Source organism: Schistocerca nitens, chromosome 6, assembly GCF_023898315.1.
Source record: "Schistocerca nitens isolate TAMUIC-IGC-003100 chromosome 6, iqSchNite1.1, whole genome shotgun sequence".
In the NCBI taxonomy this organism is placed as follows: domain Eukaryota; kingdom Metazoa; phylum Arthropoda; class Insecta; order Orthoptera; family Acrididae; genus Schistocerca; species Schistocerca nitens.
The window spans coordinates 456,661,711-456,679,724 of NC_064619.1; the positions used below are offsets into that span (position 1 = coordinate 456,661,711).

Sequence of the window (18,014 nt, forward strand, 5' to 3'; positions counted from 1 at the left end):
TTCTACCTTGTCCGATTTAAGTTTTCTTGTGGATGTGATAATCACTCCCAAAAAAGTGATGAATACATAAGAGTTTGTCACATAAACTGAAAATAAAAAATTAAAATTTTCACTCGAGGGAAGACTTGAACCTATGACCTCTCGTTCCATAGCTGCCCTCGCTAACCACGGGACCACGGCGCTCCTTGACTCGCGTTCTCCTTGATGTTGCATATTTTCGCATGGACTACTCAGTTTGTATATTTTACTAATTTTTTTCATAGTTCCACACAACTTCTTCCTGTTTTCTCGATTGATCTGTGTTCAGTTTTTCAAGTCCTATCCACTGTGCCAACTTATAACTAAATCTGAGGGGGGTGCGATGGGAAGGTTCCCTTTTTAGAATATTGTCTGGGGGGGAAAAAAAGCAATGTACGCTAACTCATCCACCACCTGCAAACGAAGTTACAAGAGAAAAACAGAAAATCACTTTTAAATATGTAAGTGAAATCATAACATACAACCTAAATGAGAAACTGATTTGATAAAACAGAATAATTTAACTACAAAAAACACAAACAGGCCTGTCTTAGCTGCAACATTAAAACACTGTTACACAACCAAAAACAGAACTGTTAGGCAGTACAGTCAGGAAGAAATACATGTCATTCTTTGGTCATCTGATTAGAACACCATAAAACAGAACTGTAAGAGAATAACAGAATGATTGTGGGATATTAAGGCAACATTAAATGGATTACATACATTAAAGGAGGTATAAGGTAACTGAAAATTATAGTAAATGAAAAAAAAAAAAAAAAAAAAAATGTACTGCAAGACACAAAAACCGGACTCCAAATGAAGTTCAGTGAAAGAACTATAGAAACTATATGTTGGGTTGACGGGAGAGCAAAAATCGCTTATATAACAATAATGTATAACTTACATACATGCCCCCCCCCCCCCCCCCAAACTACCACCACACATACCTCCGCACCTACAGTGTGACTATTTTGAGAGGGGTCTCTTGATCCCAAATTATTTACATTTTGCCAGAAACTAACACTATTTATACTGCCTTTGTATAACTATTGTATTATAGATAACAACAGAAATTATTGGATGTAGCAATCTGTAAAATAAACGAAAAGCAACCACTCTTACCTATAGCAGATCAATGTGTGGCTTTGCCTTTCCCTTACTTTACGTATTGTATTATGTAACTGTTTAATACTAACTCCTCGTGTAAATCTTTATATAATTGGCTAGAAGAGTCCTTTAAAGGCCATAAAATGTAAATAATAATAAACAAGTTAAGACTATCACAGGTGTATAGTTAAAAACAGGCATTTTCAACTGACAAGAAAACAGAACTGGTATCAGCACAGTCATTTCACTTTTAACAATTATTAGCTTTACTGAATATTGGTTGACGTACTATCCATAACTCTCAGGACCAAACTAGCTCAGACCTGAAGCCTTAGATGAAATTCTGTACTTAATGCTTTCCATTTATAACACAGTTTTGACTTTCGACATTTTCCATAAGGATGTTGTTCATATTTAAAACAGTTAGACATCTCTTTAACGCAAGTTCTCTCTTGTATATGCAATGGGGCCTAATTAATTAGCAGAGAGAGAGACTATATGTGTGTGTGTGTGTGTATGTAGATCCAGGGAGAATCAGACGTTCACTGACAAACTTTCAGTTGTTGTTCAGGGATACCTTGATGGTATGGAGCCATGGTATCTGGTGGCTTATTACAAAGTTTTTGCATTTCCTTCGGTTTCTTACCCCAATTAACTTTGTACCTGTACTGCACTGAAAGTAGTGCAAAACAGTGCAACTGTCAATGGTTTGTATGTGTCTCTTGCTTCCATTCACTCAAGGTACCTGCTGTTGATAACAGTTATGTCCTCAAGTGCTGCTTGGTTCTGCATAGGGTTATGCTGTCCAGCAGTGTTAGTTGTACGTTAACAGTGATCCACAACAGTACTAAGCATACCGTATTTACTCGAATCTAAGCCGCACATGAAAAATGAGACTCGAAATCAAGGGAAAAAAAATTTTCCCGAATCTAAGCCGCACCTGAAATTTGAGACTCGAAATTCAAGGGGAGAGAAAAGTTTTAGGCAGCACCTCCAAATCGAAACAAAGTTGGTCCATTGTAATATGAGACACAATTTAGGTCAAATGAATGATGATACAGCTACAGTAGTTTGGTTCGAGTTGTAAGCTTAGCAGTTAAGCTTTACCAGATAGCCATTGCTATACGTCAGGCGCTCCGTCCGTATTTATAAGGGTACCCTTCCTTTTACACGTGCTTCGTCTGGTTTGAATTGATTGCTTACTTTTCTTTGATCTGATACGTGCCGTTCTCTTTGTTATAGGTGTTCACGTCACTCTAAGCTGATAATGCATTACTGTACTGTGTCATGCATTGTTTGTCGCATTCTGATAATGAGTGTTTACGGCTTGTCGCCATTCGTAGCATGGCTTGCCTTCATGCACGCTACCGCCGCTTACAATTTTAAAAAAAGAGAGGAATCGTCTCACTAGCGAAGCAATGGCAAGAGACTGCTATTTGTTGTTACTTACACTGCTGCTTACTTTGATAATGATCAACAAGAACCAAATAATAGACTGCGTATGATAGATGTTCTGAACGAGAGTGTAGCGAAAATTTTTCTCCGTTTGAAAATCTTTGCAGACGCCTCTTGAGTACCTTACATTCTGCACAGCAATTAGAATCATCTTAGATTTAAAAATCTATTCAATTGCAGTGCTTCATTTCTGACTGTATCACTATTAGGCATAAGAATAATACGAATATAAACATGACATGATATGTATATTCTTCCGCGTTTGCTGTTGTCTCACTAGTTTCGTAGTTTATTAGGCAGACAGGATTTAAATGAAATAGCAGCAAACACGAAACAATACATGGCAAAATGTTTATATTCGTATTATTCTTATGGTGAAGAGAATACTGCATGTGATTCACAATTCATAAAAGTTCCTATTAGCAACCATCTCTTCTCACAGGTAGGAAAAAATTCAGAACGTAGAGTTGGCCATATTGACAAACATCCCAAACAGTCTCACCATTCGGTTTTTCGTAGTACATTGAAATGCTGCTACATTCGAAGATGAACAATACGGAATTTGTATTTACTTCGTTGGATAATGTATGAAAATGCAGTGGTCGAAACTCGGGGCGGAGAAAGAAAGCTCGTCTTCCACTTTTTTTTTTTAATTTATTTACTGACGAAGAGGTTTTGGCGCCAGTATTTATCTTTGTGCCTGCAAAGCATTCCTATGTAGTGCTACATATATTCGACGCAGAAGTTAGTTGTGGCAGCACCTACCAACATTTTTCAGAACTTCTGCTTACTTTGCACTCGATTCTAAGCCACAAGTGGTTTTTTGGATTACAAAAACCGGAAAAAAAGTGCGGTTTCGATTCGAGTGAATACGGTAGGTTTACTGATGAAGAGTTGGCCAATATGCACCTTGGTGTGGGTTCAGCGAATGCAATGGGAGAGCGGCACAATGATGGTACGCTGGCTGTTCCTGCACGTACATCAAGCACATCACAATACCTTTGTATCTGACGGATCTTGCGTTTCTCTGTTTATGAGTGTTGTACATTTAGGTTATTGCATATTACAGGCTGCTACATTGTTGTGAATGTACTTTCACAGAAACTAAGGTGATTGTGCTGACAAACCAAATAAATCAGAATTATATTATCAATTTAGTACTTTGCAATGAGCCGCTGGAGACCATGTGTCCTTTATACCAAAATACTCAGAAGGTATTCCTGAACAGCCTCTGAAAATTTGTCAATTCTGGTTCACCCTGTTTACTGAGAATGTCTCTTAAGTCACCAGGCTCATTTTTTCTGTTGCCTTTGCAGACATCTGTAAGGTCCCAAATTATATTTCATGATACATGTGAACAGCGACAGTAAAACATGAAAAATAGCCAGTACTCCAACAACAATTGTTTACAGCTGCGCACAGTGGTAGGAGGGGGAGAGGTGCAGTGGAGACTGACTGAGAACATTCCTTGTAACTGCAATACTTATACAGCCCACTACAGTGTAACTTCCCACATTCTTAACACGATTAACATTTACAGGATTTAAGATTATATCACTCCACACTAATCTGGTACAGTTCTTTCATGCAGGCACATGTTACTCCTCCCACTCCCTTTTAAAAAATACCCACTATCTTTGAAGGCAAATAACAAACTGATATTTTTACTGACAATGGGCAATTACAAAATATGAAGATCAGCATTTGTTTGGGTTGACGAGGACTGAATTGCTGACCAGTTCTTACCTCCAGAAGGCAAAATTAGTACTGCCAATTGACACACACAACATGAAATTTATTTACTTCCTAGCTTCTAGAAGTAATAGTTCCTTCTTTGGGTGGTTAGAGGTGGAAAGTTGGGAAAGGTTGAAAGGAAGGGGAGGTCACTCAGACTCCAGGATGAAATGGAACACCCTGCACTGAACATGAGAACAGAGCAGGAGAGCTTTCCAAACTCTTGTTCAATGTATATCTAGAATATAAATAACTTGGTAATGAACTAATGTCAATAAAGAGGTCTCAATTTTATTTGAACCCCACAATTTGGTCATCTCGTACACAGACTATGAATCAGACATAGAAAGCTGCACAGTCAAATATTCATTGAAAATTATGCTATCCACAGGAAAGCATTCTTGTGAATAGCTATAAGGAAACTAAAACAATTTAGTCAAAATAGGCATAGAGACTATCAACCCAACTTATGGATATACTGAAAATATAATGCACACAAATTGCAAGAAAAACTCTCACAATATCTGCTATCAGCATTACTGATGACTCTCCAGTCACAAATAATATTGATTTTACACATGAGGATATTATTCCAATATTATATACATAAAAGCACTTGTAAAAAGTGTATAACGATTTGGAAGAGAAAAATTCGAGAAGAGAAAAACATCTATCAAATGACTGTGTACAAGATGTTAATGAGGTCGTATTTAGCACTGCCAAAGAGTTTAGGACTGTGAAGCCAACTGTTACCAGCTTTTTGTGAGCAGAAAAAATTTACAGATATACAAAATGAATCTTTCATTCAGCATCAGAGGGAACATTGTTTTGATACGTCTTGGCAGACAAACTATGTGCCAGCCTCGGGCTCCCCGACCCTTGCCTTTCACATGCAATGTTCTTTCTGACTGAGCTATCATGACCTGCCATTAAGACTTCATTTCAGCCAGTACCTCTCCTCTCTTTTTCAAACTTTATATCTCTCTTGCATACTTAGCAGAACTAGCATTCCTGGAAGAAAGCATATCCCTATTACACAAAAGCAAATCATGTAAGCACAGGTCTAAAATGAAGGACAAACAAACTCTAATTTGAATTTAGTCCAAATACATCTCAAGAACTATTTATGAACCTGAGGAATATGTTACATGTTTTTCACTTCGTTTAAAATCTAAGATGGTGGCATGAAACAGAAATGTTCCCATTTTGAAATAGGCACATAAATGTAATTTCAGTGCTTTCCACTAATGTTTTTCAGTAAACCATTTATCACAATATTCTCGACTGTGAATGTCAATGTAAAAAGTGAAGCACTCTCACTTATAAAAACCCATTTATATTCGTTACATTACTTCAATTTTCAGTATCTGAAGTAACATGAACAAGTATCAAGGTAGTAATTGAGAATCAAGAGAACAAATATTTTGAAAATTGTTTCTTAATTTATTTAACACACAGTTATCTGATATAGAATTGTTGAACATCAAATACTACACTATTAAATTCTTCCGTACAATGGTGTAGCTGAGAAAGAGAATAATGGCCTTTTTTCTACAATAGTAAAAAAAAGTCTGTTAGGTAATTTACACAAATAGCATGAACACATGCAACTGCCAGGTTGTATTATACAATTTCAGACACAAACAGCACTTATTCTTAAATAATTGCACATATTCATTACTGAGAGTTTTGAATTAAAAACTTACAAGTCACACGATTTCCAAGAATTACAGTCTAACTTGAAACATTCATCTTTGATTGCCACTACTCACTGCCCACAATATACAAGTAAAAACACAATACATCACATTCAGTACCTGAACACAGTATTTCGATGCTCTGAACGACCATTCTGCTCTTCTCATTTCATTCATCTCTTACAAACATTCATTAATTATTAACCCTTCCCCCCCTCCCCACCTCGCTCCCTTTCGGAACACACACACACAAATAAGTTATGATGGTAGGGACAGCACCCTGGGACTTAATGGTGTTTCCCCGGGATCTACTGAGTATTTGTTTCCATTTTATGCGTAATATTTCAATGTCCAACCCAGCCATCCTCTTCAGGTGCTAAGGGTTTTGCTGTTGAGCATACTCACTACCTGGACTCCTAGCAGTCTCTGTATTATTGTTCGTTCGCACCACTATTTGTAGCCGAGTTTGATTCCCGAGGCCCACTACACCGTTTGAAGTTCTTTTGTTTTTCAAAGACTGTACTGATATTCTGTGAAATGCAAATTCTCTCAGTGTTTTCCAGCTCTGGTGGAAGTGAAGGCCACTTAGATCTTAACAAATTGAGAACCAAACCACAAGTGTTGTTTAAACTGAAATCTCCAGCCTTGTTTATTACATTTTCTGACATCCATATTTCAATAAAAAACCTGTTAAACAGGGATGAAGTTTCAAATTAAACCTAGCTTGGGATCTGGCATGCAATTTATTAAGATCTTGCTGGCCACCACGTCCACCAGAGATGAGAAATGCTGAGAGGATTTGCATTTCATGGAATATCAATGCAGGCTCTGAAAAACAAAAGGGCACAGTTGGCATTGGGAATCAAACTCTGCTACAAATACTGGCATGAGACCAATCCAGTTCAGTGTCTGGATGGAGCCCAGGCAGCAAGTACACATAACAAAACTTGCAGAACCTGAACAGGATGGCTGGGTTACTTGTTAAAATACTGTGCTCAAAATGGAAACAGCAGCTTGACAGAACAACTGGATGTACACAATTAATTAACCGCCCCGAGAAAACCTGAGAGATCACATCCTAGGACTTCATACACACCACAGAGTTATGGAATATGGGGACAGCATCTTTCTAAATAAAGGTCTTGTAGTTGCAACTACAGTTATCTGCAGCCAGTTAAGTAACTATGAGAAAGCAATAAAGCTCTTCACTAACATGAAATCCTTAGTGTGAAGGCTGAGTACTGTAAAAATCTTTGGAGGGCTTGAAGTTGTTAACACACCTAAGTCCCATGTGATGCAATCTGTATCACTGTCGTCTCCTGTGCTGTATACATTTTGAAAAATAAATAACTAAATGCACTATTGTTGATCATTTCTAAAGCAATCATGGTTAACATGAAATTTCTGTGGGAAGAAAAAAATAAATCTTAATACTCACATAACAATACCACGTAAACAACATACATCAGAGGCTCTGTGATCTATATAACAATGATTAAAACAACCAGACACAAAGTGATATGGGAATGACAATTGCTAATGAATACACTTTTGAAAATGAAAATGTGATCTTTCAGAATGAATGTTATCCAAATTAAATGTCTGAATATCCCACACCAACAACTGGACGTGCAAACGAGCACATGCATGCACGCTCATACACTCCCAAGCGCACGCACGTTTGCGCACTCGCCCTCGCTCATGCACTCCTAAGCATGCGCACATTCGTGCACTCGCCACACACACACACACACACACACACACACACACACACACACACACTCACTCACTCACTCACTCACTCACTTCTCTATTTTATTTACTCCTTTGTGCAGGGTGCCCACTCATATTTAACACTATTAGTAACAATTCTTCAGTCTTTCTCTTTTTTTTCATGTATGACTAAATTTATGGTACACAGACTGAATATGCAACGTTCACAAAATGTGACAGCTGACTCAATACCTAAGTTTACTACACTAAGTTCCAATTTTGAAAATAGCTAAAGATGCTTCCTTCTGCCATTGTCACTCGTTTCACGATTTGTTTACGAACCTCACCATCATTACATATTTTATTGAATTCCAACAAGCACAGAATACACAATCAAAGCTCAGTGTATCAGGCTTATGTGTTCATTCTTTTTCTGAATATTATATGTATTTATTCATTTTATTTAAAAAAAATCTTTTATTATAGCCTAACTGCACAGTGTTTTCACACCATCACTATTACACTGTCAACATTTTTGACAAATTAAGTTTTCAAAATGTGCCAGGAGCAAAATTGTTTTTATTCAGTGATACCACAAAAACATAATACAAGCAACAATGACCAGAAACATATTGGTCCTTTTGACAGCAACTCACGGACATCGCACTTGTTAAATAGAACAGCTGCCCAAACACATTTTATCTTGTCTTGCACTTTTCAGCAACTGCACAAATCATTACTGTTTTTCCATGTGAGAGGACACCCTGTATTTAAGCTCACAAATATAAAATGTAAATATTTCCTATGGCACAAAGATCACAGGAAAATGACTATTCAGTGTCGTGCTTGAAATACATCAGTCTAAATGCATTATTTCATGAACTGTTCAGACATACCCACTGGTCCTCTGGACCATAGAGCTGAGGTTCACTGCTTCATAAAACCCTTTATATTTCTCATAGGTCACTTGTAATGAAAAACATGACTAGGTAGATGCATAACACATTCTACCACCCTCTCCTTCATCCAGTACTATAATACTTTCTAGTTATTTTACATTGTCTGATCAATCACATATTAACGAAAGTATATAACATAATTTGGTACTCACAACAAACTATACATTACACAATTTTTTAAAAAAACAACAGAACTGCACAATAAAGTGCAACAACAGAACATTTCGCTATTTGTTGGAACAACAAAATAGTATGTAACACAATTTCAGCTGATACCTTTTTAAAGGAACTTCTTCAATTTTACCCTTGCTCCTGTTTTTAAAAATACCTGAACAACAAGAATAACTCCTACAAACAAAAACGAGAGCAACTGGCAACTTGCTTATTTATTCACTTTCAGTCACATATTAAGCTTCTTATGCCAAAGAAGAACATTACTGGAAGCTGCATATATTGTTGGCAGAGAACAGATCACCTCACATCTTAGGTTCATCCTGAAATAAGGGAGTAAAGGCAGGCATTACTATCCCAATGGTGGTTTCTGTGCAAGTCAAGTGCAAGAACCAGTCACTGTATAATTAAAATTCACAAAAGTAAAGCAGAATACAACACAAACATATGTGGGACAAAGAAGAACATATACTTAACAAAAAAGCTGAGGAAAACCTGACAAAACACAAGTGATAAAACAGATAATGAATCTCCAGCTTTTGAAAATTTATATGCCAGGCAGAAGAAGCCGAGACAGAATCTAAGAGAGAAAGGTGCAGGAAATTAAGCAAAAAGTAACTGTAGAATTTTAATTTCTGTTGGTAAAGCCCACAGTGATTTCTGTCAATATCCATACCATCTGACTTGTCTAAATGAGGCTTAGAGGTGTAATTTCCAACACTCTTGTATCACAGTATATCTCCCTCCTCCTCTTCCTCTCAACTAACTGCCTCATCACTAAGATTTTCAAAATTAGAGATTCAAGATATGTATCTTTTATTCACCTCACTTGTGTCTGATAGTTTTCATCTGCTTTCACATTTTATCAACCAGTAAGTAAATGTCCATTTCAGTCCAACAATCATTACTGTATTATTAAAAATTTTGTTAAGACACTCTTAGGTATATCAAATTACCAGACACACTATTACAATACATTAACAGTCACATGAACTGTTAACACTTCTACCAATTTTCTAGCTATTGTGTTCTCATTACATTGCCTGGCATATTAGGAATATCACATTTCATGCGAACATCATGCTTCTCCTAGAACTACAAACATATTCACATTGAATGTATGTCAGATGCGTAGTAACATATAGAATTTATGTTGCCATAAATATGCCAAAATAATGCAAATTTTAAAGTTCTTTAAACATATTTCCCAAAATACTGATTCTTCATAATGATATGTGCCTGATGGAGAATTACACAGATGCCATAGTTTTACAGTGAATGGTTCTTCTAGTTTCCTCTGCAATCAACTGTTAATACAGTAATTTGCCTAGAAATAGTTCCCTAAAATAGACTGTGTTAAAGACAACAGGCACAAGTTAAAAGGTGACTCTACTACTGAAATCCAATGCACACATGGGCGCACGACCACCCGCGCGCGCGCACGCACACACACACACACACACACACACACACACACACACAGAGAGAGAGAGAGAGATGGACCAGGATAGTAAGCATTCTCAGTATTCTAAAAGTGTCAAAGATTGATATATCTGCAATGAGGCAACAATATATGCAACAGTCCAGTACATTACTAGCAAAAACTGATAAAAGATACTACTTCATTACAATTAATCAACATTTTGGTAACACAAACTTATTGTGTATTGGTAAAAAATTTGGTAAAATTAACAATGTCAACAGAGTGCTGATGAGTTCATGCAACTTGCCTGTTACCCTCTACTTTTGGTGGAGCACGAAGTAAAATAACTGTACACTATAAACAGATCAACAAAGTATCACTAGCATTTTATACTAGAATGTATCATAAAATAAAGTTTCTTTGGTAACTTCATTCCCTGCATTTGCTCTTAATGAAGCACTTGGGAACATTATAATGTGCTTTCTGATACCAATTTCTGTTAGAAACCAGAAATAAGTAGAATAAAGACTGGTTGGATTTTATTATGTGCAATGACTATTCCAACGCAGATGTCAGGTTGATATAAAAACAAGAGAAAATCTTAAATTTCTTTCCAGATGCCCAGTTTATGACATGGCACAAAACTGTAATGAATTCTGTTACCCTAAGAGGCTACTTATGCCCGAACAAACTCGACAGCATGCAAACACGAGGGGGGAAAAAACAAATTTTGTGATGACATTTGTGCAATTATAAGTTTCAGCACTGATTTACTGTTTCACGTTTTTGCAATGATATGTGAATATGGAGAAGATACAGAAAAAGTGAAAGCTTTAAGCTAAGATATGACAAGCACAATACAAATTTATATCATACTGTGTAAAAATTTATAAATATTAACACTGCAAAGGATTTTCATTAATTTTTCATTATTTACAAATATTTATGGTACAAAAAAATGAAAATTCCAATAAAATACTTGCATAAAATATTAATTGTCACAAGTATTTACATCTGGGAACAAAACACTCAACCCTGACTGAACGTTCAAGTAATATAATTACTGTTTTATAGTGTAACTTATTTGGCCCACAAAACACTACAGCAGTGAGCAGTGGATTCCTGGTTGGCTGTAGACTTTGAAATTAGACGTTTATAGTTCTCACATGACCCAGCATATCATGTACAATTTATGGTCTATCAAAGTAAACAAATGCTGTAAAGGAAAAATCACTACTGTGTAAAAATAATATTTCATGTACTGGGTCCATGGGAAATATTTCAACTATCACAAGATATTTAATACTAATCAAGAGAAAGACATTGTTTTTGGAAATGTCTTCAAGATTATACTTGATCCCAGCAGAAAATGACAAACAACAACATGGTGATCTTTCTCTTTTAACATTAAAGCTCATGGAGATCTGTTTCCATAGCTCCTAAATAATATTAAAAACTTTATCTGGTATGTGAATGATTTAATTCCTATGAAAAGATTTCATACACATATTTTGATAATCTCTGTGCAAGATAATGCTCACAGAAATTTGACCAAATAATTTGTATGCATAAGATGATTAGTTCTTGCAAATGAATGTTGAAGAAACAAATATTATATATGACAGATGTAGTTTTCTTACCGCGTAAGCGAGAAACACTTCACATCCACAACTCACAGCTGAAGTAATGTTGACGATTTTGTTTTGAAATAACTGAAGCTCTGTACTCATTAAAAAGGGGAGGAAACACAGTGCTCTGAACTCTGTCAGATCATAATGGTACCAATAACTTCGGAATTTTTAACTGATCTTTAAGTTCAAATACTATAGTTGCACTTTACTAATACTGCAACATTAAATAAAAACTGAATTTTTTTCTGTAGCAGTATGTGTTACTAGATGACTGAATAAACAACATAGTTTTACAGATTAAATACCATACACATGTGATACTGCAACATTGAGTGAAACTCTCTGTTTAAAGCTACAGACTTTCTTCATGTGAGAGGAACACACACTTGTTGGTAGTGTCACTCTTCCAAAAGAGAAAGGTACCAAACCAAACTCTACGAGAAGGACTCACAAACTACAGCAGATGGAAAATAAACTACAAACTCCAAAACTCGTCCTGCATTTTGGACACACGGTACTGAGAGAGACAGAAACAGACAGTGGAGCTGTCACCTCTTGACGAGGCTCAAAACAGGTACTAATGTAAAGGAGTCTTCAATTATTTCTCCAGTTCTGGTGAAGTAACCCATTTTCAGGTATCCTCTGCAAGAGCTACACTCCACGACAACTCAAAGCCTTGAGATGACTAGGGGCCGTAAGTCGTCACTGATCAGAACTCGGTCCACCTGTACCGGATACTGATGTCGGCGCAGGTGCCTCTTCCTCTTTGACATCGATGCTGACCTCCACTACCGACGATTCTCCTGGGCCGACAGCCGCAGACCTCTTACCAGCCGGCGTGGTCGGTCTGTGAGGTGGGGTCTGCACTGGTGCATTACCTGGAGTTGATGAGCTGTCCTTGAGAGACAGTAACTGCATAGTCGATCTGTGAGGAGGGGTATGTACAGCTGCATTACCTGGAGTTGGTGGGCTCTCTTTCAGAGACAGAACCTGCAGTAGCTGTGGTTCACCAGGGACACTAACTAGCTGGTGTGGTCCCAGCAACTGCTGGGGCGTTACTGTGATAGCCTCCACCTCTGTGGCAGCAGATGCATCACCCCCTGGCTCTGCCTTTGGTACCTGTACCATTGGTGTCACCACCTGGAACAGACGGTCTTCACCCTGCCGGGGAAGAACCATAACCTTGCTTACTGATTACGTTTGAGCACCAAGAGATGCAACCACATGCATCTTTACATAATTTCTGTCAATATTTTCAGCCTACTTTCAGAATGAAACTACAATATTCTGAATTTTTACTATACCTTTCAGACTTTTATTTAAATAATTCTTATATTTAGTATACAGGGCAAAGTCAACTGATTAGGAAAGAGACTTTGTATTTTTGCACCACCATTTCAGTTTCATTCAGCAAGCAAATGGTGGAAGAGGTTTTCAATTTTCATTATTGATTGTATAGATTATATTTAAAAAAATAATCATAGTAATTATACCGCATGGATTATATAGGAAACACTTATGTATTTGAAAGTATAGACAATAACCTACAGGGTTTTTACCTTGTCTCAAGCAACATTGCTATGGACACATCCCGACAAACTTACAGTCAGCCACTTTACCATTTAAAACTGGTGAATGTCAACCAATAATCATGAACTTATGCTTTACACAAACAATATGAATGCCTGTTTACAGACAGCACACACGTTTAAGTATATTTTCACTGACAGTCTAATGAATAATTCTTGGTTAAACTTTGTTGCGTAGGTAATATGCAATCCAATCAAAGTTTGCCCTACATACTAAAACGTGTGTACCAAATATGTTGAAGTGGTGATCATGAACTTACTTTAGTTATCAGTGCTTACTGAAGTCATATTTATTAAATCATAATTCCAACTGGTTTTTAGAAGTGCAGTTGTTTTACTTTTAGTGTACTTAAAAAAATAACCAATACAGCAGAAAAATTTCCAAAAACTGGAGGCACTGTATTTAGTTACTTATTAGTATTCAGTCAGCTCCAAGTCAATTATTTCTGTTTCAACAAACGTAAATAGTTATTTCTACTTCACGCAATATTTATATTAATTTTTAATTAGTGACCAACTTTGACTTTAAATAAATAATGCATTATCTTTGTCTGTCAACAGTGATTTAAAAACTGTTTTACATGTAGATACTGGGAGGTTTCTCCATATAGCTGACACTTTTTGTTCCAGTCCAGCTCTAAATTCTTTGATTACCCTTTGTAGCAGCTCAATTGTCATTTGCATGCTGTTACACTTATGCATGTAGAACTGGGTCTGTTGTCAAGAAACAAATCACAGGTTGCTGGGTACTGATCTCTTCAGTTGATGTTTTTACACTCTGGTTTATAAAATAATGCCTATAATTGGAATGACAACCTTCTATATACTATCCATGATACCTTTATTTACAAATATCATAAAGATGACTTTTTCCCTCGATTAGCAATTAGTACCACATCTGAAAATACACAATGAACCAAAACTCAAGGCATGAAGCAATTTAAATCACAATAGCAATCTAGTCTGTCACTAACTGAAACTTATATACTCGTATGACCATCAAAATTACTACACAATGGAAGCAATAATTAAATCTGATGAGGTACGTGTTTCGTTTCATGTTTACAAAAGTAATTATTGTTTAAAGGATTTATATCCCACCAGTATGCTAAGCTGAGGGAGAATTCTTAAAATGTAAATCGCAACTTCATAACACAACAGGCTTGTACTCCTGTTAACATCAAATTTCTATTTATATTTTCACACTGTTAAAGAAAGGAAACACTTCACCTTGCATTTTAATTCTGCTCTTTAACTTTCCTTTTACTTGCTTAATTGCTTTTTCAATGTATAGCTTGAGCAGTGGGGGCGGAAGACTATATCCCTATCTTAACACACTTCTTAATCCGAGCACTTCATTCTTGGTCTTCCAATCTTATTGTTATACTACCCATCTTTCCCTACAGCATAACTCTATTTTTCTCAGTATTTCAAACATCTTGCACCATTTTGTATTGTCAAATGCTTTGTCCAGGTCAACAAATCCTATAAATGCACCTTGATTTTTCATCCATCTTGCTTCCATTATCAATTGCAATGTCAAAACTGCCTCTCTGATGCCTTTACCTTTCCTAAAGCATATCTGGTCATCATCTAACAGATCCTCAATTTTCTTTTCCATTCTTCTTTATATTATTCTCGGCAGCAACATGGATGCATGAGGTGTTAAACTGATTGTGCAATACTTTCCCCACTTGTTGACTCTTGCAATTTTGGGAACTGTATGGATGATTTTCCGAAAACCTGCCAGTCTCTTACATCTACACGCTGTTGTGAATAACCATTTTGTTGCCACTTCCTTCAATGATTTTAGAAATTACAATAGAATGTTATCTATCCCCTCTGCCTTATTTGATTTTAAGTCTTCCAAAGCTATTCTAAACTCTGTTTCGACTACTGGGTCCCCTATCACTTCACTTCATAAGATAAGTCCTCCCTATTACAGAGGCCCTCAATCTACTCTTTCCACGTATCTGCTCTCTCCTCTTCATTTAACAATGGAATTCTAACTGCACTCTTAATGTGACTTGTATTCCTGTATTCTTGAACTTCCCAAAACATTTCTGTACTACCTTTTTATGTCTATCACCTGAAGTACTACTACTGTTACCCACAGTTTCTCCAGAGTTACCTTTCTTGAACCTATGTTTTTCTCTCCAGCTTCAGTGACTGCCCTTCCAAGAGATGTTCATTCCTTTTCAACTGAAATGCCTTCTGAGCTATTCATTATCACAGAATCTACAGCCTCAGAAACATTCCAGTGTATCTCTTTATTCCTTAGCACACCTGTACCTCACTACTTGGCACACGATGCTTCCCGACTAGTCTCAAACTTCAGCCTATTCTTAATCACTACTAACTTGTGATTCAAATCTACAACTGCTCCTGAGCAAGCCTTACAATCCAGTATCCAATTTCAGAATACCAATCTGACCCTGATATATTCTAATGGAAATCTTCCTGCATCTCTTAGCCTTTTCTACGTATACTACTTCTTGTGAGTCTGGAATAGAGTATTTGCTATTATTAGATGAAATTTATTGCAGAACTTAGTGTTTCTCCTCTTTTATTCTTAGTACCAACCCCATATTCTCCCGTAATCCTTTCTTCTATTTCCTTCCCTACAATCATATTTCAATAGCCCGTGGCTATTAGATTCTCATCTCCCATTACATCCTCAAGTATCCATTCAATATTCTGATATACTTTCTCTGTTCCTCACCTTCAGATTGTGACGTCTACATACACTCCTGGAAATTGAAATAAGAACACCGTGAATTCATTGTCCCAGGAAGGGGAAACTTTATTGACACATTCCTGGGGTCAGATACATCACATGATCACACTGACAGAACCACAGGCACATAGACACAGGCAACAGAGCATGCACAATGTCGGCACTAGTACAGTGTATATCCACATTTCGCAGCAATGCAGGCTGCTATTCTCCCATCGAGACGATCGTAGAAATGCTGGATGTAGTCCTGTGGAACGGCTTGCCATGCCATTTCCACCTGGCGCCTCAGTTGGACCAGCGTTCGTGCTGGACGTGCACAGACCGCGTGAGACGACGCTTCATCCAGTCCCAAACATGCTCAATGGGGGACAGATCCGGAGATCTTGCTGGCCAGGGTAGTTGACTTACACCTTCTAGAGCACGTTGGGACGTGCATTATCCTGTTGGAACAGCAAGTTCCCTTGCCGGTCTAGGAATGGTATAACGATGGGTTCGATGACGGTTTGGATGTACCGTGCACTATTCAGTGTCCCCTCGACGATCACCAGTGGTGTATGGCCAGTGTAGGAGATCGCTCCCCACACCATGATGCCGGGTGTTGGCCCTGTGTGCCTCGGTCGTATGCAGTCCTGATTGTGGGGCTCACCTGCACGGTGCCAAACACGCATACGACCATCATTGGCACCAAGGCAGAAGCGACTCTCATCGCTGAAGACGACACGTCTCCATTCGTCCCTCCATTCACGCCTGTCGCGACACCACTGGAGGCGGGCTGCACGATGTTGGGGCGTGAGCGGAAGACGGCCTAACGGTGTGCGGGACCGTAGCCCAGCTTCATGGAGACGGTTGCGAATGGTCCTCGCCGATACCCCAGGAGCAACAGTGTCCCTAATTTGCTGGGAAGTGGCGGTGCGGTCCCCTACGGCACTGCGTAGGATCCTATGGTCTTGACGTGCATCCGTGCGTCGCTGCGGTCCGGTCCCAGGTCGACGGGCACGTGCACCTTCCGCCGACCACTGGCGACAACATCGATGTACTGTGGAGACCTCACGCCCCACGTGTTGAGCAATTCGGCGGTACGTCCACCCGGCCTCCCGCATGCCCACTATACGCCCTCGCTCAAAGTCCGTCAACTGCACATACGGTTCACGTCCACCCTGTCGCGGCATGCTACCAGTGTTAAAGACTGCGATGGAGCTCCGTATGCCACGGCAAACTGGCTGACACTGACGGCGGCGGTGCACAAATGCTGCGCACCTAGCGCCATTCGACGGCCAACACCGCGGTTCCTGGTGTGTCCGCTGTGCCGTGCGTGTAATCATTGCTTGTACAGCCCTCTCGCAGTGTCCGGAGCAAGTATGGTGGGTCTGACACACCGGTGTCAATGTGTTCTTTTTTCCATTTCCAGGAGTGTATATACCTGAACTACTGTTGTCCATTTTGGTTTGCTGTCAATCCTTATCAGAAAAATTATGTCTACGAACTACTCACGGTAACTACTCTCTGTCCTAGTCATAATGACGCCTACTCTTGCTATACCATTTTCTGGATATTACCCTGTAATCGTAAGACCACAAATCCTTGTCTTCTTCCCATTTAACTTTACTGACTACCACTATATCTGGATTGAGCCACAGCATTTCCCTTTTTGGATTTTCTAGTTTCCCTACCAGATTCAAACTTCTGATATTCCACATCCTAACTCATACAATATTATCCTTTTGTTGGTTATTCAATATTTTTATCATGGCCACCTCCTCCTTGGCAACCCCCTCCC

The 18,014-nt window shown here is 38.2% G+C and overlaps 1 protein-coding gene across 1 annotated transcript in view; it reads right to left on the reverse strand.

The window, feature by feature from the left end:
• Positions 1 to 8,286: 8,286 nt before the first annotated feature.
• LOC126262354 (DNA-binding protein P3A2) overlaps positions 8,287 to 18,014 on the reverse strand; it is a 130,017-nt gene continuing 120,289 nt past the window's right edge. Inside the window, exons 12-13 of the mRNA XM_049958930.1 lie at positions 12,868 to 13,072; positions 8,287 to 9,180 (exon numbers count right to left, since the gene is read on the reverse strand). Coding sequence (XP_049814887.1) covers positions 9,176 to 9,180; positions 12,868 to 13,072 — 210 coding nt within the window. The 3' untranslated portion in view covers positions 8,287 to 9,175. The remainder of the gene's footprint in view (positions 9,181 to 12,867; positions 13,073 to 18,014) is intronic.